This window comes from Pan troglodytes, chromosome 11 (assembly GCF_028858775.2).
Source record: "Pan troglodytes isolate AG18354 chromosome 11, NHGRI_mPanTro3-v2.0_pri, whole genome shotgun sequence".
In the NCBI taxonomy this organism is placed as follows: domain Eukaryota; kingdom Metazoa; phylum Chordata; class Mammalia; order Primates; family Hominidae; genus Pan; species Pan troglodytes.
The window spans coordinates 21,711,606-21,736,051 of NC_072409.2; the positions used below are offsets into that span (position 1 = coordinate 21,711,606).

The 24,446-nt window shown below is 41.7% G+C and overlaps 1 protein-coding gene across 4 annotated transcripts in view; it reads left to right on the plus strand.

Moving 5' to 3' along the window:
• The window catches only part of ASTN2 (astrotactin 2), a 980,365-nt gene that overhangs the window by 679,445 nt on the left and 276,474 nt on the right, over positions 1–24,446 (plus strand). For all 4 annotated transcript variants that reach the window (XM_009457169.4, XM_009457172.4, XM_009457170.4 and 1 more), the window contains one exon: positions 1,980–2,159. In XM_009457169.4, the coding sequence (XP_009455444.2) occupies positions 1,980–2,159 (180 nt within the window). The remainder of the gene's footprint in view (positions 1–1,979; positions 2,160–24,446) is intronic.

Sequence of the window (24,446 nt, forward strand, 5' to 3'; positions counted from 1 at the left end):
TCACCCTCTGGGAAGTAGAATTAGTAATTATTGCTGACATCTGTTAAGCATTTTATAATATTTCATTTCTTATGACAGAACAGTACTGTGAGGAAGACATTATTTATCCCATTTTTCTTCAGATAAGTATACTGAGGGTTAGGGAGGTTAAATAACTTGCCCAAGGTCACACAGCTAGTAAGTGGCAGAGCAGGGAATGAATGAATCAAGGATTTGATTGCAGTTTTGTCTGCCTGGATAAGAGCCTCAGGGCATCTCTGTGGTATTATTTTTTATTACTTAACAGAAACCATCTCATTATTAACACTACTGTATTAATTACCCAGTTGTATTACTTAACAGGTTGATGGAGAGGGGTTGTTCTCATCAAACACCCATTCTTTGAGCCCTATTTTTGTTTTCTGCCCCCCACACCCCACACTGCATTTGTGAATAAGACTATGATGTTCCTATTAGAAGTACAAAGGTGCATCTGCTTTAATTAATCAATAATAATGCTCCTGGAAAACCCTTTTGTCAATCAAATGTTGGCAAATTGGAGCTCACTTTTAATGTTGGAGAGAAGCTTGTTCTTTTACATTTTACTTTGATGTGGCACAGTGTTGGCTGTTCTTGTAATAATTGTGGTTGGTGTGTTTGCTGTGTCCCAGGAACTGGGCCATGTACCCAGTTGGGGTGGGTGTGCAGGGAGGATGCATGTGCAGATATAGAGACAAATAAGGTAGAGCTTCTGACTTTAAGGTGGTGCATGTTGAAAGTGCAGACAGTAGGCACTCCTGTCCATGTTGATGTGAAAGGCTTCTTGGAGAAGAGGTGACTTCCAGGGGCCTTGAAGCATAGGTGTGACTTAGGGAGGACATAGGGAGGCCATTTCAGGTGTGTGTGTGTGTGTGTGTGTGTGTGTGTGTGTGTGTGTTGAGGGTAGTGAGAATGCAAGGAAAGATAGAATGATAGAAATTTCAGGTCACATTCAGGATAAATAATAAAACTAATTTGGCTGGAGCTAAAACTTAGTGTGGGTGGCTCATTAGAGATGAGCTTGGAACCTTGAATTTCTAAAGAAGGTCACTAGGCTTTGTCCAGTAGCAGGGAGGAGCTCAGGAATGCCCCTGGAAGAATAGCTTGCTCATGTGCCTGTTTGAGGAAGGAGAGAAAGAGGGAGCAGTTTTTACTGAGTGACTGCTGTGCAGGCCCCATGTGAAGTGCTGAGGACTTAGCCTAGGACTAAGAAATAGAGCAGCAAGAAGGCTCTGTGGAAATCTAGGGAGAGAGAACATACCGCTGTTAAAGAGAGGGAACAGCAGAGATATAAAGAAAAGCGATGCTACAGGAAGCTAAACCAGGAATCAGATTCATGGACTCAGAATACATGCTGACTCTGGGCAAATGTAGCCTTAGGATTCCAGCCATGGGCATTTCAAGCCCTGGTTTGTTTGGTGCGGTGGAAAATGCATGCAGTGTGCAGTGAGAACATAAGTGGGTTTGAGTCCAGCTTCTTTCTCTACCTGGAAGTTCAAGATAACTCAATTTTAGTCTCTCAGCTTTGACTTGCTCATTATACAATGGGGGTTGTTGTTGTCAAGTTATATATGATTGTGGCTAAGGTTAAGTTACATAAAGAGGGTGAAACATCTAACAGTTTTCCCAGAACACATTGGTTGCTCAGTGAGTAGATATCAGCTTTGACTTCTTGATTTATCTTTTTTAAGTTCCCATGGTCTACGTTGCTGAGTTTAGGCCTTCTTCTCCTGCAGATTCCCTCTTGGTCACCGTGTCTGATGTACCCCTCAGAGAGGGCATTCTTTGCTATTTAAGTGAGGGAATTATGTGTATGTTTGGACTAGTGCAGCCACCAAGCTGCCACTGTGCTGAGGGGTAAGGCACAAAATCCAGGTTGGGAAGAACTCCTGCCACTGTATAATTTGCTAGCCGCCAGCCTCTCACATCTGACCACCTCCACATGCTCCTCTCTTGTCCAGGCTTCACTAATGTTCTCAAGATACTGACCAAGGAGAGCAGTCGGGAGGAGCTGCTGTCCTTCATCCAGCACTATGGCTCCCACTACATCGCAGAGGCCCTCTATGGCTCAGAGCTCACCTGCATCATCCACTTTCCCAGCAAGAAGGTCCAGCAGCAGCTGTGGCTCCAGTATCAGAAAGGTAAGCCCAGAGTGCCTACTGGAGGAGGTGGCCAGGCAGGCTATAGAGGCAAGGGGTCTGGGAAGACAACTGAGCTGCCTTGGATCTAAATCCTGGCTCTGCCACGTCTAAGCTGTGTGACCATGGGCAAGTCCCTGCCTCTCTCTGAGCTTCAGTTTCACCATGGGCAGAGTGAGGGATCGTATAATGATTTTGCAGGATTCTCTCAAGTCAGGCATTTTCTGAGGCCTCAAGTTAGTGTTCTAGACTCCAGAACCCTTGCCTTCTCTTGCAGGTACTTTGCTTCCCACATCCTCTCTTTGAAACAACTGCCAGAGATCAGGTTGGGGGTCAGCAAGTGGTGTCTTCTTGACACTTTCTTCTCTCCAGGCTTCTTGGGAGAATCCAAGAAGATCTTGGGTTCTTCTCTCCCAAGAAGAACTCCCTTCCTTTGGAAAAACAATCACCTCATAACCAAGCAGACGGTTTCCATTCTGTCCTGTAGTGAGGCTTTTATCCTCAGGAAGGGCCAGCAGATTTCATTTCCCTCTGACTCTCAGCTATTATCAGAATTGGAATTCCTCAGACCAGGTGCAGGAGACCAGTCTCTGCCCACTCACCTTGTGAAGGTTATTCCTTTTCCACCTCAATTTTCTCTTCCTGTGAAATGGGTACGTAAGTAGCTATTCTTGTCTGCTTCTCACATTAAAGATAAGTGGTTTATGTAATAGCATTTTGAGAAAGTTAGAAATATCGCACATGTGTATACATGTGTTTTAATAGGTCAGTGTATTCATACTCCCATTTTACACATGAGAAAATGAGTCTCAGATATGCCACATCAAGTACTCATAGACACACAGCTAATAAGTAGCAGGGTCAGGATTGGAACCCAAGGCTGGCTGGCTGCAAAAGCCCATGTTCTTTCCCTCTTTCAACTATACTGAAATGCTTCTTGATATAGTTAATACTATTATTATCAACTATTTGTAAAAGAAAGTCTCTCAATTGGTGGAAAGGGTGAAGAGCAATGTTAAAAACATGCTTGCATCTTTTCATATGGCTCAGCCACCCTATCTCCAAGAACAAAAGCAATCATAACAAAAAACTACAAAATGTGGGAGCCAGGAGGGATCTGAAGGATCTCATTGAGCATAACACTCCAGTTTTGCAGTCGAGGAAACTAAGTCTATAGGGGAGAAGAAGGGAGCTTTCACACAGCTTTGCTTGGCAGGGCCAAGACCAAGTGGGGTGCTCTACACCTCCTGTCTAGTGCTTTTTATGCAGCCGCACATTCCCAACTGGATAAAACCGTAGTCCACCTGCCTTCCCAATCTCTAGATCCCTTCCCTTTTGTCCCTGGGGGCTTTGCATCCCCAGTCATGCTCTCAGCCCTTTCTGCTTCCTGTGTGCAACTGTGTGGGGCACGGGGTGGTTTATGGGCACAGTGGATATAATTGAGTTGTCTGGGAATAGCTCCGTTTTATGGCTGTGTCAATGACAGTCTTTAAGGAAGTGCATTAAATCAATAGAAGTCTCATTGTGCTACCCTACAAATAATGTGACACATCATTAAGCAGGGCAATAAGCTTCAGGACTTTGAAGTAATACAATTAGGTTATGTTTATAAAAACCTTCACTCACTGTGGCTACATAACTAATTTTCTTCATACCACGTTTGGGGCTTGGGACACTACTCTGATTCTAAATCCCACCCCTTCTCCATCCTTAGCTGTCTTCAGACTTTAGACTTGACTTTCTCATTCCAGAAAATCCCATTCCTTGTATGGTGGATCATGGAATCTGTTACAAGTAAGATGGGAGAGGGGGAAGAAAGAGTGCTGAAACAACAGCTGGAGGGGTCCCCCTCAAGACCTGGCTTTGCCGCAAACTTGTGGGGTAAACTTGGTGTTTTCCTTCCTGGGCTTCTAGTCTGCAAAGGCACTTTTCTTGCTTCCATTGTCCATATTGCTCCCAAGAAAAGGACAGAGGATGCATTGAGGTCAGCTTAACCATTCTGTGTGTGTTTCTTCCCCTCCATCTTCACCTGCTGTGACCACCTAGATGGTAGATCAAATACTCTGGTTTTACTTTTTATATTTGGGAGTGATGCTAGGGAATGGGGAGATGAGAAGCTGGGGATTTGCATCTGTAGAGTTGAAAGAAGCCTTTGGACTTAAAGATAGCTAGTATCCCCTTTTCTCCCTGGCCATGAGTTATGTGTTACTGCCATCTGCTAAACATTGGAAACCAGGCCAGGATGAATCTGGGCTTGGAGGCTGATAACTTGGTGGGCAGAACTTGTAAGAGGAGGAAAGATAGTGCAGTGCTGAAGTGGGATGGAGGGTGTTTCATGTCTTTACTCCTCTTTCTACACACCTGGCAGGTAACCTCAGGTAAAGGAACTTCTAAGTCTCAGTTTCCTCATGTGTTAAATGAGGGATAGTAATTCTCTTGCATGGCTTTTGGGAGAATAAAATGAGATGATGTAGGTAAAATGTCTGGTACATAGTAGGTACATAGAAAACAGTAGCTTGAAATAAAGTAAAAATTGTGGGCATCAGCTAAGGATTCTAGTCCCAGCTCCATACCTTGCTAATGTGTGAGCTCAACCCTCATTTTTTTTTTTTTTTTTTTTTTTTTGAGACGGAGTCTCAGTCTGTCACCCAGGCTGGAGCTCAGTGGCACGATCTCTGCTCACTGAAAGCTCTGCCTTCTGGGTTCACGCCATTCTCCTGCCTCAGTCCCCTGAGTAGCTGGGACTACAGGCACCCGCCACCATGCCCGGCTAATTTTTTCTATTTTTAGTAGAGACGGGGTTTCACTGTGTTAGCCAGGATAGTCTCAATCTCCTGACCTCATGATCCGCCCATCTCAGCCTCCCAAAGTGCTGAGATTACAGGCGTAAGCCACCGCGCCCAGCCTCAACCCTCATTTTTATCTGTGAATTACAGATGTCACTAGATAAAGACAATCCCTGTAAGTGTCATTTTAACTCTTAGTGAAAGGAGGAGTGGAGGGCCAAACTCGGTAGAGTAGGTTGGGGAAAATAGACCAAATAGGGCATGGATAACAACCATGAGCATTTGTACAGCCCTCTACAGTTTCCAGATGGCCTTCCTGTGATCTTCCCATCTACCCCAGAAAGCAAAGGAGGCAAGGGTACTCACTTCCCCCTTTACAGGAGGGAAACCTTCACTTACAGAGGCAAAAGGCCAAGAAGATGGTATTTGAATCCAAACTTGAGCCCAGTTCTTCCTTCACCCTAGCTCTGGTGTCCCTGGATATTAGAAACAAATGCCTTAGCCTTCCCAGGTTTCATAATGATGGGACCCTGGCCACTTTTATGATCTGGGGAAGCCACTGGAAATTACTGGAAAGCCAAGGGAGATGGGGTGAATGTGCCTGATTAAAATATTTCCCATGAGGAGTTTACTTTACTCTCATTCCCCTAAGTGTTTCTAAAGGTACATTGTGTGGGAAAATAAAGTCATAGTTATTCGTTACTTATCTGAACATTTCCCAACTGCTTTTTCTCTGTATTTTTTTTGTGTGTGTGTCAGATGTTGTGGCACCAAATAAAGAAGATATAGGCTCTGTTCCTACGTTGTTCATTACCAGCATGCCTTAGTCTCCCAATATTTCATCATTTTTGTTACAGACTTTTAAAAATCCACTGGTAGACAACTGGGAAGAGGGAGGAGGCCGACATTTCCAGGTTGATTGGAATGCCCAGTCACTATCATATTATGCTCTCTAGCTTTCATGTGCCAATTCTGATCAACTAGGGAATGGCTTGTCTAGAACACTATGTGTAAGTTATTGGGATCATTGAGATGATCAGTTGGTAATGTCTATTCTAGACACAGAAAGGAAGTATAGTGGTCTAGATCCTCTGTATTTTCTTCCCTGTAATAGGGCAAAAATAAAAGCTAGAATAACAGACCTAGTTTTTGATGTTGATTCCAGAGGGGGCACTGGGCATGCCAATAACCACTGGTAAGATCTCCAGGCAGGAAGGCAGAGTTTTATATCACCAGGTGGGAATTCTGAGCTTTCCAGCAGTCTGTAGGGGACTGGAACACCGAACAGGTCAATAAGGCAGAATCTAATGCAGGAAGAACTGGGCCTTAGGAAATAACTAGAGCAGCCAAACTCATCCCTGGAAGCTCTAGGTTCCAGGCATGATTAGCATGGAAGCTGTTTAGCCTGTCGGGTTTCTTTAGCCATCACCTCTGCTCCCGTGCCATTCCCCCAAGCAGTGTGTGAACTTCTGAGTCTCTTCCTCTAGCATAATACTTTCATTACATGCTTCTGTGCTCTTTATATCCCTGTATTTTGAAAAAACTACCTTCTTCCCACTGGGGCTCCATTTCACCCTTTGACTTGATATTCACACATTCTCCCTAGCTGTGATCATGATACATGAGCTTTATATCATGATGAGGGTTCACTGTATAAAGTCACCCTTCCTGTGGCTACCTTGGATAAATACTTTCTCATTTGGAGATAAAGCACAGGTTTTACAATCAGATGGATCTCAATTCAAATCTCTACCTCTTCCCAGATGTGTGATCTTGAGCAAAGTGATTCATTCTTTAAGATCAGTTTTTCCATATGCAAAATGCAAAGTCATTGTATAGATTGAATAAGAAAATAGAGCAATGGATGGACCCATCCAGCTCTGAGTTGAGGGCCTAATTATCTTGATCTAACCCATGCCCTCCACCCAAGGCTGCCACATCCACTTCGATTACTGTGTTCTCAGGTGTGTATGTTTGTGTGTATGTATGTGCATGAAGGCACACATGTGTGTGGGCAGGGGTGGGGCTTGCTAATTTGCTCTCATCCCTTGTCATCGTTGTGACCCAGGATCAAGGGCAGAGGTAGATTGTCCTGGGATTGGGAGGGGCCTCAGTGAGTTTAGCTACAGGCTTGGAGCCAGTGAAGGGAAAGAGCTGTGGAACTGGACTGGGGAGATATCAAAAGGAATCTGTAACTTTTATCATCCCCTGTCATTCTCTACTTAGGGAGGATAGTGATAGATGCAGGAATTAGAAATATAATAAGTTTTTTGAATTTTTAATTGCTTATTTTTTATAGAGAAACTGACTATGGAAGGTGACAGATGTGTGTATGTGAAAGAATTGTTCATTCTGTGTGTGTGTGAGCGAGAGAGGGAGGGACAGAGAGCTAGAGCAAGAAAGAGAGGAAAAGAAAGGCAGACAGAGAGAGAGAGAGAAAAGAGGGGAGGGGAGGAGGAGACAGAAAAACAAAGAGAGACAGACAAAGGCACACCAAAATCCACAAAGAGAAATGGGGAGATAAAGAGAGGCTAGAAGTGAAAGAATGCTATGCAATTAACATGTCTTTTCCAAGTGTACTGCCTAGGTGACCCCTGTGGAAGGACATTCTCTATGTGAAGTTTGCACTGCTCCTGAGTTTAGATTGGGAGAGTCCATGGTATAGAAATGTCCCCACAGATAAATACATGTCGCCACTTTTAAAAGGTGTCTTATCTCTATTATCATTTTCCTAGACTGTCCAAGGGATTGCATTTCTGCACTTCCATTTGAATTACAATGCGCTTTTGAATGTCAGCTGAAACATTCCCAGACTACTTTTTAAAGGAGTTTTTGGCTGTTTAAAAGGCATCTCAGGGGTTGTGGGTGGAGGAGGAGAAGGGAATGATTATTCAACTGTCGCCTTTTCTTTTGAGGACAGATGTGGCCAAGGGGCTGATGAGAGCTGGATAATTCTCCAGAGCCTTCAGTTTCCCGAGGGAACTTGCTTTTAAGATGGCAACAAGATATGAACAGAGTTGTTCTTAGGGTCTGAGACCGGCAAGGTCTTGGTTTACTTCCTCAGTGATTCAATATCCTGTGGACAGTTTTCGGGTTCCATCTTGCTTGACCTTTCAGTAGCCTTTGACAAAGTTGTCTGCTTCCTGTGTGAGGCACTTTCTGTGTTTGTTTCGGTGATACTAGATCTTCATGATTTTCTACTTCCCCTCTGGACTGTTGCGTCTCGGTCTCCTCTGCAGGTTCATCCTCTTCTGCAACATTAGTAAGTGAGGTTTCACAGGAGCCTGTCTTATGGACCCCTCTTTCTAGACTTGTTTCTATGGTCATGATCTCTGTTGTAATCCCCACACTGATGAGTTCTACTTTATACCTCCAACATCAAGCTTTCCTCTGATATTTGCTATCATTCTAGTTCTCTTGCCTGCCCAAACTCCACTCCACACAACCTAATACTTTTCTAGTGTTCTAGTGAGAAGCACCATTATCTGTTTAGAAGCAGAACCAGAAACCTAGGAATCCTTCTCAACACCCTCTCTCAAGATCTGAGAGCACTGACTTCAAACTGCTTGATCCCAGGACAGTTACCTCTGAATCTTAACTCCTTAATTTTATCCTAGGTGAAAAATCTCAGCCTGGCTGCATTTGTCTATGGTGGTGGGAGTTGGCTAACTATCCCTTCCCTCTCCCTTTGTACCTTAGTTTCTGAGAAGGTCTTCTGCTGATTTCCCCCACCCATTTCCAAACCATTTCAAGTTCTGTCAATTTTAATTCTCAAATAACTCTTAAATTTGCCCACTTTTTTCTTCCTCACTGTTGCCACCCTATTCCAAGTCACCATCATAGCTTGTCTGGACTCCAGCTTTGTTCTCTTGCCTGGTCAGCCTGCATCTACCCTGTCTCCCTGAATCCTAACCACACGGCAGCCCTGAGGATGTGTATTAGCCAGGATAACAAAATCAGAGAAACAGAACCAACAGGATGGATATGTAGTGAGAGACTTATAGGTAGATATATATATATATATATACAGATACAGGTATAGATATGTAAATATAGATATAGATGATATAGATTTATTATAATGAATTGTCTAACATAATTATTGAGGCTGAGAAGTTCCAACATCTGCAGTCAGCAAGCTGGAGACCTAGGAGAGCAGATGGTGTAATTCCAGTCTGAATCCAAAGCCCTGAGAACCAGGAGAGCCAATGCTATAAGTTCCAGTCCGAAGGCTGGCAGGCTTGAGATCCAAAAAAAGAAGATGTTTCCATTGGAGTCCAGAGGCAGGAAAAAACCAATGTCCTAGCTCAAGACATTCAGGCGGGTGGGTCAACCTTTTGGTTCTATTGGGGCCTTCAACTTACTTGTTTAAGTCCACTCACATTAAGGAGGACAATCTGCTTAGTCAGTCTACCAATTCAAATGTTAATCTCTCCAAAATCATCCTCACATACATAACCAGAATACTATTTGACCAAATAGTTTGATAACCCAGCCAAGTTAACGCATGAAATTAACCATTATAGGATGTTTCTAAAATAGAGATCCCATCATGTTATTCCTTGGATTAAAACTTCTAGGTGCCTTGTCACTGCCGTGAGGATAATTTGCAAATTCCTTCCCATGGCCTCAGGGCTCTAACAGTTCTGATCTGTCCTCAGCCAACCTCTTCAGCCCTGTGTGTCTCCGTGCTTTCTGCCGTTTTGTCATACTGACCTTCCTTCAAGTCCTAGAACAAGCTGCAATCCTTTTGTCACTTGGCCTTCTGCTGATTTTTTTTTTCCCATTTTTGCTGAGATCACTTCATATCACCCAACTCAAATGTCACTTTCTCAGAAAACCTTTCAAGAAGCCTCAGGCTATGTCAGGATCCTTTGCTACATTTTTATTTTCTTAGAATGATGTTCCTTTGCTACACATAACCTGTTTGTAAGTTCACATTTATTAGTTTACATCTTTCTCTCTTGCTGCACTATAAGCTCTGTGAGGGCAGGGACCATGCCTGCTTGGCTAATACCTAGCCAGTGCCTGGCATATTGATAGCATTCAATAATGTTTATTGAAATAAATGAGTGAGTGAGACTGAGTGAGCCTGGGAGGGTCATAAATGCCTTAGTGGTATAGGCAAAGTGTTGTTCATCTGCATTTGTGTTTTATTTGGGATGAAAGTATCCATAGCTTTCTTGTAGTCTCAAAGGGTTCTCTGACTCCAGAAAGGATGAAGACTACTGATGTATTAAAAGCAATTTGTTGAAAATTTGAGAGCACTGACTTTGAACTCAGATAAACCTGGCTTTTCTGATTCCTAGCTGCTTGACCCCAGGGCAGTCACCTCTGAATCTAAACTCCTTAATTTTATCCTAGGTGAAAAATCCCAGCCTGGCTGCATTTGTCTATGGTAGAGTCCCAGCATGGTGGTGAGAGTTGGCTAACTATCCCTTTCCTCTCCCTTTGTGCCTTAGCTTCTGTGCAGTTATTTGTAGGATCAATCTAGCTCTAGGGAAGTGTTTTCTTGCAGAAGGCAGAGAGACTGGAGGAGGTTAAATATGAGCTGGACACTCACTAGTCTACAGCACGCCAGAAGACAGAGCCAACTTATTTCTCCTCAGAACCATGCAAAAAGACGATACAGGATGTGGTTCATTAAACACAAATAGGCCCATGAGACTGCCGTTTCCACAAGATGAAATTACCAAAAAAAGCATTTGTTCCCCAGTTTAGATTGAGTCCATCTGGAACGGAACACCCTAGTCTTTTTCCTATTGGTGCATACCAAGAATAATAATCCTCTGTATGTGCTCAGTGCAGTGCATCACACAAAGCACTTTCACATACATTATTTCATCCAGTTTACTCCTCACAAAAAGTCTGTAAGTCAAGCATTGTTATCTGCATTTCATGCTTGAGGAAACTTAGGCTCAGAAGAGGAAAGTGACTTGTCAGGATTCACACCAGGGAATTTGGCAAAGCAGGGATTTGAACCCAGGCTGCTTAATCACGGAGTTGGTGTTGGTTCAGTCATACCACAGCAGCCTCAGAGAACTCTTTAGATGTTGGTATCAAACCCAAAGGTAAACATTTGCTCTCCTGTTGTTTCTCTTATCCACAGGTAAAAGAAATGAGGAAAGCTAAGACTTGGAATTTAGACCTTCAGCTTGAGCAGGGGTGAAAATATTCTCTTTACCACCAATATCTCCCAGCATAATCTGCTTCCGAATCTTAGCTTCAGGGCTGCATTATAAAGTAAAGTCAAACCTTACAAAGTCAGAGTGGGAAGAGGCATTAGCAATCACATAGTCAGGCCTGAGTTTTTCTTTATGTGCCCATTGTAATCAACTGCCTGGAATACTGCATTGAGGTTCTGGGCCAGGACTCTGCTCAGTGGAAAAGAATGCAGTGATTACTTAGCAATGTCTGTCATGGGTGTGACAGTAAGAAATAGTGACTTGTGTAAGGTGTTTTCCATTCTTATCTTGGTTAGCCATTCCCATTCTACAGATGGGAAAGATGAGGTCAGCTTTATGCAATCAATTAGAAATTGCAGTGGTGAAGGGAGAAATTTAATAACCAGGTAGAAACATGGTTTGACCTTCCCTCTCCAGAAAACTTAGAACAAATTCAAAGACTACCTTTTGCCAAAGCCTCCCACGTACTTATAAATGGCAGAGTCTTTGATTGGCAGACTGCTCATTATATTATTTGGGGTATATGTGTGTGCATCATTACCTAAAGCACTGGAGACCATCCCCACTCTCCGTCTTCCTAGGGGAAGTGACAAGAGATTGATACTGTTGTAAACTAGTTACTCTGATTCAAACAGGTGCAAAATCATACTCATTCCCCTGTCACAGTCACAGTCCCAGACAGAGATGCAGGCCTGAGGGAGCAGGATTGTTAGATAGGACCCTTTTCTCTCAGCAGTCTGGCACTAAGAATGTGGAATTTCCCTGGAGATGAATGTGGAGCTTTTGCTATCTCTCTGCCTTCAGTCCCTTAATGAGAACAAAATGGCCTGGAGGGAATACAGATACATACATTGAAGTTTTTGCCTTCCCTCGGTCATTATCAGCAGGTCTAACCTACCAACCTGAGAGGAGCCTTGCTCACAGACAGTCCTTTCAGATACCACACCCCAGGGGGCCCTGTTCTTCCCTGTCTGCCTCTCATTTCTTTCCTTTATCCTTTCTCACCGCTCTATCATTCCACAATAGTTCCTTGAGCCCCTAATATGAGGTGCTAAGGAGGCTAAGGCAAGTGAGACACAGTCCCTGCTCTCAAAGATCCCACAGTCAAATGGGAAAGACTAATAGGTGAACAGATTTTTTAAATAAATGCTTTATAATTTGATAAATGCTGTGATAGAGGAAAGCATAAAGTGTGCATGTGTATGGAGGGTGGGGAGTGGAGGGAACAAGGCTGAGAGATGGGCCCCTAACCTACTGAGGGTGGGCTGGGAAGTCTTCCTGGAGGAAAAGATGTCTAAACAGGAACCTAAGGGTGAGTAGGCATTTGCCAACTGGGAAGGAGGGGAGGAAGGAGACTCCACGCAAGGAAACAATGCAAAGCTAGATTTGTAGGAAGGCCTGGCACCTTTAGGAATGGCAAAGTCTCTTGGACCAGTTAGGAGCAATAGTACCTGCATCCCCTCAGTACTCCTAGGGAATGCTATTGGCTTCTTTGTTAGACCTTTGAATGTCACTGGGCCTCAGTTTCCCAAGTAGTTAGAGACACTTCCATTGCCTCTGTCCACAGCTGAGAACTGTCACAAATAGAAAAGACTGAATCTCCAATGCCTTAAATTAAGTGAAAACAACTGGCCACTTTGGGAGATACCAGGGGAATAGCTGGAAAAACATTTAGATCTCACATGATTCTTATGCAGATGATGTGAGATCATGTGATTACGTGGCTCATAGCAGGAACTCAGCACAAGTCAGTCATTGATGCATTCTCCTCCCGACAGGTGTAAGTTTCAACAAATGGCAACATACATAAGAAGCTATGTGTCATCTGTTCCATTCTCTAGATGTGTGACTTAGGTCAGGTCTTTTAGGTTCCTGGGACTCAATTCTCTTATCTTTAACATGGGTATAATTATGCTTATCTTGCAGTATTATTATGAGATTTAAATGAATTGATGTTTGTAAAGTGATTATTGCTGCACCTGGCATATAACAAATGCTCAGGAAATGCTATTATGATCATCATTCATTATTATCATGAGACATAATTAAGCCAATAATGATTATTATTACTGTTAGTTTTCTCAAGCAAAAGGCATAATGATACAGCCTTTTCCGGTCCTGACTACAGCAGCCTAAGATATATGCCTTCTTCCTGCCAGACTTCCTATGTCATGGCTGTTTCTCCCTGGCTAATCTGTCAGCTTTTGAATTTGAGCTCTTCCTAAACCTGGAGGTGGGAATAGAAGGTGAGAATGTCAGATAGCACAGCCTGGAGCTCAGCAGTAGGGCACATGGGAGCATCTTTGCACAGCTGAACACCAAGCTTATATTGTTCTAGAAGAATGTATATATGTGTGTATATGTGTGTTGGAAGAGAAGGTGACAGAGGAAAGGGCAACAATGATTTACATGTGTTGAGTTCCTATTATGAGTTAATCACATGATCTCATATTGTCTTCATAACAACCCTGTGAGGTCCAGATTATTATTTCCATCTTCCTAATGTGAAAACTTATCTGCTCAAGGTTACATGGCTAATAAAAGGTAGAGCCAGGATTCCATCCTAGGGCTGTCTGACTTCCAAGTCCTTATGCCATGTACTGAGAATTCACTACATGCCAGGAGATATACTGGGCATTTCACATGCACAATTTCATTTAATCCCTACAACTTCCTAAAATTGGTATCTTTATGCTAGTAAACTGAGATTTGGGAGTGAGGGGTAAGATATACAACCCAAAGGCACAGAGTTGGCAAATGGTATTCTCTCATGCCTTCTCTTTCTTCTGTCTTTTCATGCTCCAATTCTCTTACCATTTACATTTTACTATTACTTAGCCAAAGTGGGCACTCCCAAAGTTCTCTTTGCGTGGCATTTCTCTTCTCCCTGCAACAATTAGAAGTACTTAGTCAGGAAGAGTGAAAAAAGAGGGAGATTGATCGGCAGGATGTAAGCCTGCATGATGCTGACCAGCAGGCTCTAGACCCTTGTTTCCTAGCAACCCCTTGGCTCTGAGTCAGAGTGCCAGCTCTGAGACGGGCCTTAGAGATCAACTTGACCATTGATACATTGGGTAGGAGCTGGCCTTAGTTGTCTTCATCTGATGTACCAGCCCTAGGCCCCAGGCTTTCCTCTTTAGGGTCGTTTGTCTTTAGGGTCTTCCTTGCTGTTCCCTCCTACTCCACAGATGCCCAGAAAGAAGGCTCCTTTTGGAGATCTTGATTCAATAAGTCTCCGGGGTATGGGGCACCAGAATCATTGAAGTTTACAACTAGAAAGATCCTTAATTTAACAAATATAGATGGTGGAAATGGAGTGCCATGGAGAAGAAAAATAATTGCCCAAAGAGAACCATTAGTTAATAATATTAGGACTCAAACAGGATTAGTACTCTCTCTTTCTTCCCCCATCCAAGGAAGTGTGTTGAGTGGCAATTCAAAAGGCCATGTGTCCAAAGGTCACATGGCTGCTAACAGGCAGAGACAGGATTCCATCTCAGGACTGTTTGACTCCCAAGTCCACATGACATGTACTGAGAATTCATTACATGCCAGGAGGTATGCTGGGCATTTATTATCTCCATTTCCTAACGTGGAAACTCACTTGCTCAAGGTCACATTTTTACGTTCGTAACAGCTTTATTGAGATATATTTCATATACCACACAATGAAAGGTATATTTTTGAGACTTCTCTTCCAATGGTGACATTGCACCAAAACAAAGTTCGGGTTGAGTCTAGAAAGGAACACAACTTTCAATTATTTTACAGTTGAGAAGATTCTCTAAGGAAAAGCAAATCAGAGGGAACCACTCCTCCCACCTTTCAACCATACCCCACTTTCTATTGCAGCTAGACTTAATGATTCAGGGATGCAGGTGCTATGAGAAGCAGGAGGTGGCATAACCGGCTGATGCTAATTGTGACCCAGAGTGCTCACATATGTCAACATATGAGCTAAGCTGACCCCTGGTTTTATTCAGCAACAATTATAGTGCCTACTATGTTTCAGGTACTGTGCTAGATGCTATGGATGCAGTAGTAAATTAAATATTGCCTTGCCTTCAGAGAGCTCATTTTAGTCTTGGAAAAAGATATTTAATGAGAAAAATCACCATGAAATATGTAAATGCTAGAGGGAGAAATATAAAGTGTGGCATGAACACCTGGCTCAAAACAGTTAAGGTGGATCCGAAAAGGCATTCCAGAACACTTGAAGAAGGTAAGATTTAGGCCAACACAGGTGGGTATGGAGAGGGTAAATGTTCCAAGATGCAAGAAAAGCATGTACAAAAATGTCCCTGAGATAAGAAAAAAGAAATTGTGGATGGAGCAAAGCTCTAGAGGGGATGGAAGTGGTGGTAAGATAAACCTAGAAAGATAGATGGACAGGAATCAAATCCCACTGGGATGTATAGACCATGTTAAGAAAGTTGTACCTTTGCTAGGAGCACTTAAAGGTCATTTAAAGGTTTTGTATATTATCATTAGCATTTGCATTTTAGAATTTGACTCTGGCTAGTGTGGGATAGGGCTTGACTTGGGATGGGAGGAAGTATATGTGAGATGCTAGATTAGAGTTAGGAGGATCAGTTAGGGAGTTGTAGTAGTGTTTCAAGGAGAAAAATAATAGCTTAAAATTTAGCAGCCATGAGGATTCAGAAAAAAAATTAATGTATGTGAAAAATATTAAGTTGCTAGAATGATGAGAATTTCATGATGGGACAGTAGAAGGTGAAAGGTGAGGAAAATGATTAGACATGGTGCCAAGCTTTCTGACTTAAGGGCCTGAGTGACTGCTGGAGTTCCTTAGGTGAAATAAAAAAGGAGCAGCAGGTATGGTAGAGCCAAGTTCAGTTTTGAATATACTGAGTCTAAGATTCCTAAGGTATATACAACTGGCAATATAAAATGGGCAGCTGGGTATACACCAATCTGGTGATCAAAAAGAAGGTAAGACATGAAAAATACAGTTTGGTATGTAGCTGCATACATGATTGAAGTCATAGAAAAAGATGGTATCGTCCAGAAGAAAAATAAATGTTCCCTTTTGCAATTTGTTTTCTTAAGCTACTTTCCTGCTGCCATACCTTGTATTATTTCTGACATTTTATTTAGAGACATTTTATTTCATTCAGAGAGGCTGACTATGCTGCTCATTTTTAGGCAGCTTTTACTTGTGTAAAATGTTATGGGGCATTGAAGAGTAGTTGTAGTACATATTAAATAGGCTGGAGTTAATATGCCCATTTCATTGAGGAGAATAAATAGGCATAGTCGCCAGAGCAGAAAGGAGGAATACACACTTTCATGGTTGTTGCTTGAGCATTTGCACCTTACATTTAGCTAATTAGCCTTCTATGCAGGGTCTACGGTATATTTGCCTATTTGTATGTGGCCTTTCTTCCAGTGTGTCAATTAATGGAAGTTTCATTCTTCCATATCCAGTCCCTGAGTCTTGGATCAGGCAAGGTAATATGCATGTCTAATGCCTTTCCATCCTTTCAGGCCATGACATTCTTCATTTAACTTCATTTCTTACACTTTTACAGAATCATTAAATGTGTCAAACAAGTTTCATATCTTGGGGTCTGAGAGATTTAGAGATTTATTACTAGTTTTAAGTTTAAATATTAAACGTCATTTCACAAAACACATGGCTTTATTCATGTGGTTGCTCAGAACTCACAAAATTTTCTTTCTTTTTTCTCTTCTTTTTTTTTTTTTTTTTTTTTTTTGAGACGGAGTTTCACTCTTGTTGCCCAGGCTGGAGTGCAATGGTGTGATCTCAGCTCACCGCAACCTCCACCTCCTGGGCTCGAGTGATTCTCCTCCCTCAGACTTCCCCGAGTAGCTGGGATTACAGGCATGCACCACCATGCCTTGCTAATTTTGTATTTTTAGTAGAGACAGGGTTTCTCCATGTTGGTCAGGCTGGTCTCAAACCCCCGACCTCAGGTGATCCCCCCTCCTTGGCCTCCCAAAGTGCTGTGATTACAGGCGTGAGCTCACTGCACCTGGTCTGAAATGGTCATTTATCGTAATATGAAATTTCTTTCAATATTTAACTCTAAACATCTGTTGTCACTCTGAAGTAGTGGGATGTACCCCCACCCAACATTTGCTTCAGATGTTGAGGCTGATGATACCACACACACACACCAAGAAGATACGAAAAGATGTATCACTCACATAATGAAGCTTTCTAGGGAGAGCAGAGGGAGCTTCCAAGCAGGTCCAAACATGGTTTGAGAAAGCAGGGAAAGGAGACTGGCTTGGATTGGGAGGTGAGGGGTGTAGGGTAAGGTTGGGGAGGTTCTCATATATTATCTGGGGCTTGCATGGATTGAGCTTCCCTCTGGCACCAAAGGTAGGCCTACCTAGGCTTCCTTATCAGTTTTCCCAGATGTGAAGCTGAAGAAGAGGGAGTAAGTAGAAGAATTTGAAAGTTGTTAGCAGTCAAATACCAAAAATGGAGTCAGAATCTTTATTACGATTCATCCCTGATATTTGACTGATTACTGAAATGTGGCATGTTTCATTTAATTGAACTTGAACTTGTTTAGGTAAAATAAACCATTATGGCTTTCTATGAGGCCTGCAGCCTGAGGCTGGTAAGGGAGGTGAAAGTTCCATTAAATGCCTTGTACAAGAGCCCAATATTATGTATTTTGAGAAGTGAAATGAATGCCTTAGTCACTATCAATAATTTCTAGACTACTGAAGGGGTTAAAGTGTTAATGAGGCCTTTTATTGTGGATTTATTGTGAGCAGAAATGACCTTGACTTATACTTTGAGTATAAGTATATATATATGAGGCAAGAGAGTCACAGAGTTATTTAACCCAAAGAGGCAACCTTGGATAGAGAACTGTTTTTGCTGCTATTGGCTGGAGCAGATGAGCAAATCACTGGCAATGGTTCAACAATCTATAGAACTGTGCAGATGTTGGTCAGGGTATTCAGTGCTAAAAGGACCGCATAAAGTTTTGCCAGTTGTGCTGACTTGGGTCCTGTTTCATTATCAGGGATGTCCCAGTTATGGGCTAAAAATCAGGAACTTTCCAGCAAGCTCCATCATATACAATGGTAGTGATACCATCTATAAAGTGGAGAAACTCCCTTTACTCTTCACTCTGTTGATTGCAAGGGCTTCCACAGATATCCAAAGGGTCTGGGAAGGGGGATGACTTTTACCAGCACCATGGTATTTAGCAAGGGGCTGAGGGTGGTGGTGGGAGACTTTTTCCTATAGGTGAAATATGCCAGGTTTGGCTCTATGCTACAGCAAGGAAACTTCAGTGGCTATGTTGAACTTTTAGGGTGTGATTTCAAGACCCAAGGGATAATGGGCAGCTGGTATGGAGAGTCACAGGCTGAGGGCCGGTGACAACCAGCCTGTTTCCAGGAGAGTCAAATATGCAGCCAGCAATTGCACTCTAATGGCATATAGCATGGGGCTGAAGGGACACTTTATTGCACAAGATGCCTGTGGGCAACTTAGGGCCATCAAGTGTGGGCCAGAGACTTCAGGAAGCATGGGAGGAGGTTGCTAAAGCCTTTAAGTAAAGGACTCTCAGGGGTCACTAATTGTAGTGCCTGTATTATAATTCATAAGTGAGCTTAAGTAACAGCATAAATGGGTTTAAGTAAAATTTGTAAATGAGAAATATGCTGTCTCCAGAACTCAAAATAGACTAAAACATATTGGGCTTTTAAAAAAATTGCGAATGCTGTTTCTGGCAAGTGTCAGGGATAGAATGGACCTCAGCTAAATAGCTTTCAGGAATTTAACCAAGGTGGAAGGACTTGGTAATATGTGTGGGGTAGTGGTCCATCCCTTTTTCGTGAGCTCTTTTATGACTATATGTATGTCCTCAGTGAGTGTGCCAAATGAATCTTCTTGGAGGATGATGTGATCAGTATGATCAGTGTTTACTGTGCTCCTGAAGAAAGTTAAATGTGGTCAAGATCTTGTCTGCAGGCTGTGTGAAGGCCTGGCTGTTGTTATCCCATGGGTAGCTGAGTAAAAGGATACTGCATCCCTTTGATGGTGAAGGCAAATTGTGGCTGAGTCGCTGCTAAAATATTAGCCAAATCTATGAATTAAAAGTATTTACCAGTTGTTGATTAAAGTTAGTAATTTTGATAATATTTGATATGGGAGCCTTATTGGATAGAACTTCAGCATTAACATGGCAATAATCTACTGTGAGATGCCATTCATTCTTTCTAGGTTTCTGAACAGGCTACACTGGGCCATTAATGGTGAAGCAGTGGGGATAGTCACTCTTGTCTAAATAGGTCTGGTATATGGGTTTCAAACCTCAAAGACTCTGTTTTAATTTAAATTGGGCCATATTAACTATTTTAACTAACGGAGGAGGGGAAGGTCCATGCCGTCCCATTTTGGCAAGCTGATTTGTAAGTGCCAAAGACTTAATTCAATTTTAATTTATTACTCATTGGGTTAGAGCATCCATGCCCACTATGGGATATTTTAAGTTAATGGGTGCTATGGCTATGGGGGAATTTAGGCAGGGCAATAGTTCTGATTAAGATGAGGCATACCTATTTGTCTTCCTAACATGTCCTAAAATATCCTCAGTTAACTACCCTAAGATTATAGGGGTACTTTGTTTAAATTTAGGGGAATTCCAGGTATAATTTGAAGCCCAATATTAAGGCCATGAAGGGTTGACAACTGGTGCATTTCAGCAAATGTTAAAAGTTAATTCAGAACCTAGGTTGTAGAGGTACAAAAGCCAAATAGTAACCTTTTATCTTGTTTTGTTGTTGTTGCATAAATTCTTTAATTTTGGATTCCCAATTGGGTCAAATTGTGAACCTCTGTTTTAGTTTTTTGTTTCTTTCCCCCAGTATCCAAGTTTATTTTATTTTCCTTTTGGTGGCTACCGTACATCATTTGGTGGTGGTGTGGGGAGGGGTTGGGGAGGAGGGAAGGTCCTCTCGATCCTGCTCATACGTGTAAGATTCTTCCTCCAGAGTTGCAAATACATATAATCAGGATTAGGGTCTCTCCCGTGCCAACAGTTGCTTTATAGGGTTTGAGGACCCAGTGCTTAAGTTGGCTTTGAAAGAACTCCTTGGCTATAGCATGGATGCTTTTCCCTATAACCCTTAGGATCAGGAATTTTTTTTTTTTTTTTTTTTTTTTTTGGTCAGGGGGCATAGTGGCATAGGGCATAGGCAGAAGTAGGAAGAAAGGCATTTTGTAAAGTCCTAGTAAACCATCTGCTTTTGGGAGTGTGCACCATAGCATTCAACATGGTCTTCGTCCATGAGTGACTACCAAGCAGCCTGCATATTGCATAGGGTATGATTGTTTCTTTTGAGTACGCCATACAATGAGGGCAACACCTGGTTGAGATAAACAACCAAAAGTCACAGAGTAAGAGTCATTCCTCTGAGCCTCGTGACAGTCACAGCTTACACTGGGATCCAGAAACACAATTCAGAGACACAGGTAAGTCTCGACCAAGACACATGACCCAGGGCCACTTTAATCTTGGTCTTAAATGCCACTTTATTCTTGTTCTTAAATGCCAATTATCAAAAATTCCAACTTAGCTGAGCACATCTATAACAGAAGCTTGGTAAGGCTCAGTGAACGCAGTACAAAGCAGCACAGCACAAAGCATGAGCTTGCCAGCAGTGACAAAAAAAAAAAAAAAAAAAAAAAAAAAAAAAAATTCTAGCCAGCAAGAGTCAGTTAGCAAACTAAAGCAAGAGGAGAGCCCTGCAGTGGTAGTGGTCATCTCCTAGACCCTCTGCTTGTTGCATAAAGTGTTTAGTCATCCCACAGAGGAGAGGTTGAACCCCTTACCCAAAACTTGGTTTAGGTGTTAAGACTGATGTTACATTAGGACCAAATAGATATGAAAAGGTTTATCACTCACACGAGGCTTTTACAGAGAGCAGCGAGTTCTCAAGCAGGTCCAGAAATGGCTTGAGCAGGGAAAGTAGAGGAGCCTGGCTTTTCCTAGTGGCTTGGAGGTAGGGCCGCAGTGAGGATTCTTAGGTGGTTTGAACTTCCACCAGCCACAAAGGTGGAAGCATTTGAGCTTTCTTACTGGCATGTCCAGATATGGGGCGGAAGGGGGAATAATAGGTTTTATAAAAGCCAGTCAGACATCAACAAATGAGTCTGACTGTACTACAAAGTTGTACTAAGATTACAGCACTTATTTGGCATAGGCTTCTGAGGGGAGAAAAATTTGATATTATTTCAGAATTTTTAAAGGACAGAAAATGTATTTCTGAGACAATGTCAATCAGTGATTCCCCATCAGGAGATATATTAGAATACTGAAGAGGGTATGCATTTTCAAACTATGCCTTTGCCCTCCACCCTCAGGACTCTAAGGACATTCTGATCCATACCCTACCACCTCTGTAAGTATGAAGCCTCACTGAGCCATGGGTACTGTTGGCAGTAAGTCATATAAACTAGGGCAGAAAAAAAAAGAACCATTTGAATTATTACTTAACCACTTTAGACCTTTGAATTTCTTTAATGTCCCCTCATTCTGGGGTGGTTTTAACTTCTGGCACCAACTTCTCACTCTTCATCCTAATCTTGTACCTTTGTTCACGATATTCCCTTTACTTTTAAGGCCCTTCAGCAACCAGATCTTGTCAGCAGTCTTTACTCAAACACTTGGCACTCCATTTCTATCCTGTTACCATTTATCTTACTCTCTTGTATTTTTTATTATTTGTTTACATACCTTATCTCTGCAGCCAGACCACAAGCTACTTGACTACAAAATTCATGACTGATTTTCTTTGCATTCATTACTCATATTAAGTATTGCTAATAATAATAAAGGGTAGATGTCTTATATATGTTTAATTAGTGAGTGAATAAATGGAATCTCAGGTTTTGATATTCTTTCACAATATGCAATGCCATTATAGTTATAACCAGGTAAACTGTGTAAATCACCAAAAGAAAATCCTGGTTTTATCTGTATAGGGAAAACATGCATTTGACTTATATACATTCACACAAACTCTTCATGGTTTCAATCAAGATTTCAGTGAGTTAGTAAATAATTTTCCTTTGGGGTTGCAGGGGTTAGACTTTCCCTTACCAGTTTCATATCATCTTTATATCACAAAAATGAGGTAATTTCAGATATATTTGTTTTACTGTAATTTCAAAAATGCTTTTTATTCTGCTAAATGGCATTTATGTATCCATCATCTCTTCACAATACTGCAATAAAATGTGCAACAGTCATTACTAATGAGAAAACAGACTGAGAGGTTAAGTGACTTAATGGTCATAGAGCTAATAATTGAGGGAAACAGGACTAAACTCAGGACTCCCTGCTTACAAAGCTCAAGCTTTAACCACTTAACAGGGATATTTGTGGCTTACTTTTATTTTTATAATTATTTGAGTTAATAAATTTTGACCTAGAGAAAAAATTCTTTGAAGCTAGCCATCTAAAGAAATAGCTAAACATGCATGTTTCTAAGGTTTTAAAAAAATTTTCATCTCTACCTGTGCGTGTGTGTATATACTTAGATGTATGTACTACATATTAGTGCATATATATATAAAATCTTTAAAAAAATCTTGGCTCTATTTACCCCTCAAAAGAGTCAAGATGCCATCTTAATTACTTTAATCAAATGATTAGACTTTAGGATTTATTTACAGCTTTCCTAATGGGATACATTGTTGTGAATGAGTATTGCTTCTGCCCCTCCAGCAATCCCACCCTTCCTCCAATAGGCTTTTCAATTAAGAGGCCAAGAAGTGCTGAACATGCGATTGCATCACCAATACAGGTCTGAAAATCTCCACTGGCTTTCACTTGAATGTGTATCAACTCACCATGAAGGGAAGGATGCTTTTGCCCCCTATAATGGAAGTCACACATTTTCTGAATTAGGTACTTTTACATATACTATCCCATTTATATATTTTAATTCTCACAACAGCCCTTTAAAACATAAACTGTCATTCATTTTCTTTTACCAAGGAAAACTCTAGCTCAGCAGGGTGACAATAGCTAAGTGACACAAAGTCACAACAGCTGGGGTAGAGAAGCAATTATATCAAGTTGGGGATGATTTGGGTTTTTTGTTGATGTTGTTGTTCTACTATTCTAATGTAAACAAAACACAGTTATAACAAAGATTATGCAAAAACATTGGGGGGAGCTCAACAATTCCATTGGTTAACAAATTAATTACAATCTTAGAGCTAGAAGGGATTTTGGTGACATACCAACACCCTTATTTAAATTAACAGATAGGGAAATTGAGGCTCAGAGGTATGGTGATCACCTGAGGTCACACAGCTAGTTAAAATGCAGAGCTGTGATTCAGACACAAGCCTGACTTCAAGTCTGGTGATCTTCTCACTAGAGTACATTGCCAGACCCAGAGCTGGCTCACTAACTTCAGCCTTAGCTTGGGTCCTGTGAATATTAATGATATTGACAAGATAAAGCCATAGGTCTGGAGTCTAAGTGTATATTTTGCTACACAGCCTTCTTCCTCACTGTTGCCCTGCTTGTAAAATTCATCCAGGCATCTGTTGTTTCATATCTGTAATCTGAGATGCCTTGAAGGGCTGCATGTCCTGAGTGCAAATCAGCATCCTAGTCAGGTGCAGGGTGGAGACCTGAGTCTCATACTAGATTCTCCCTTCCACTTCCCTCCTACAGAGTAGAGTAACACTGCACTTTTAAGAGGCCATTAATTAGCACTAGATTAAAAGTACAACTACTTAAGCATTACTTGCCTTACCCAGAGGAACACTGTAAAGCTCACGCCACGTTTATTCTACTGATTGGAATAAGAGTGCCCCTCTACAGACTCAAGTCTGGAGTGTACACTGGCCCACAGTAGGTAGTTAATAAATATTGAATGAATCATTGCTCCAAAACCTTAAATTCTATGTAACCACTCAGAATGATAAAGGGAGGAGGGGCTTAACCAACCTCTAAGTCAATTGTTTGCCACTAGCTTTTAAACACCTTATAAAAGGGCTTGTCTGAGTATCCCTTTTTATCTAATCTAAGGGGGCTACACTAGGAAGACTCGGGTTACTGGAGTCCCATTAAGTCAGGTAAATACCTGAACCAATTAAATAACTGATAACATATTCTACACTAGGCACCATGTTACATGCTGGTAGCTAGATTAGTTAGCCCTCAATAAAGCTCAAATATATGGACAGATAATTGCAACACAGTGATTTATATAATAGGAATATGAAACAGACAGTAGAAAGGAAGAGATGAACTCGATATATTTGGAGACTTGTGAGGGGAAAG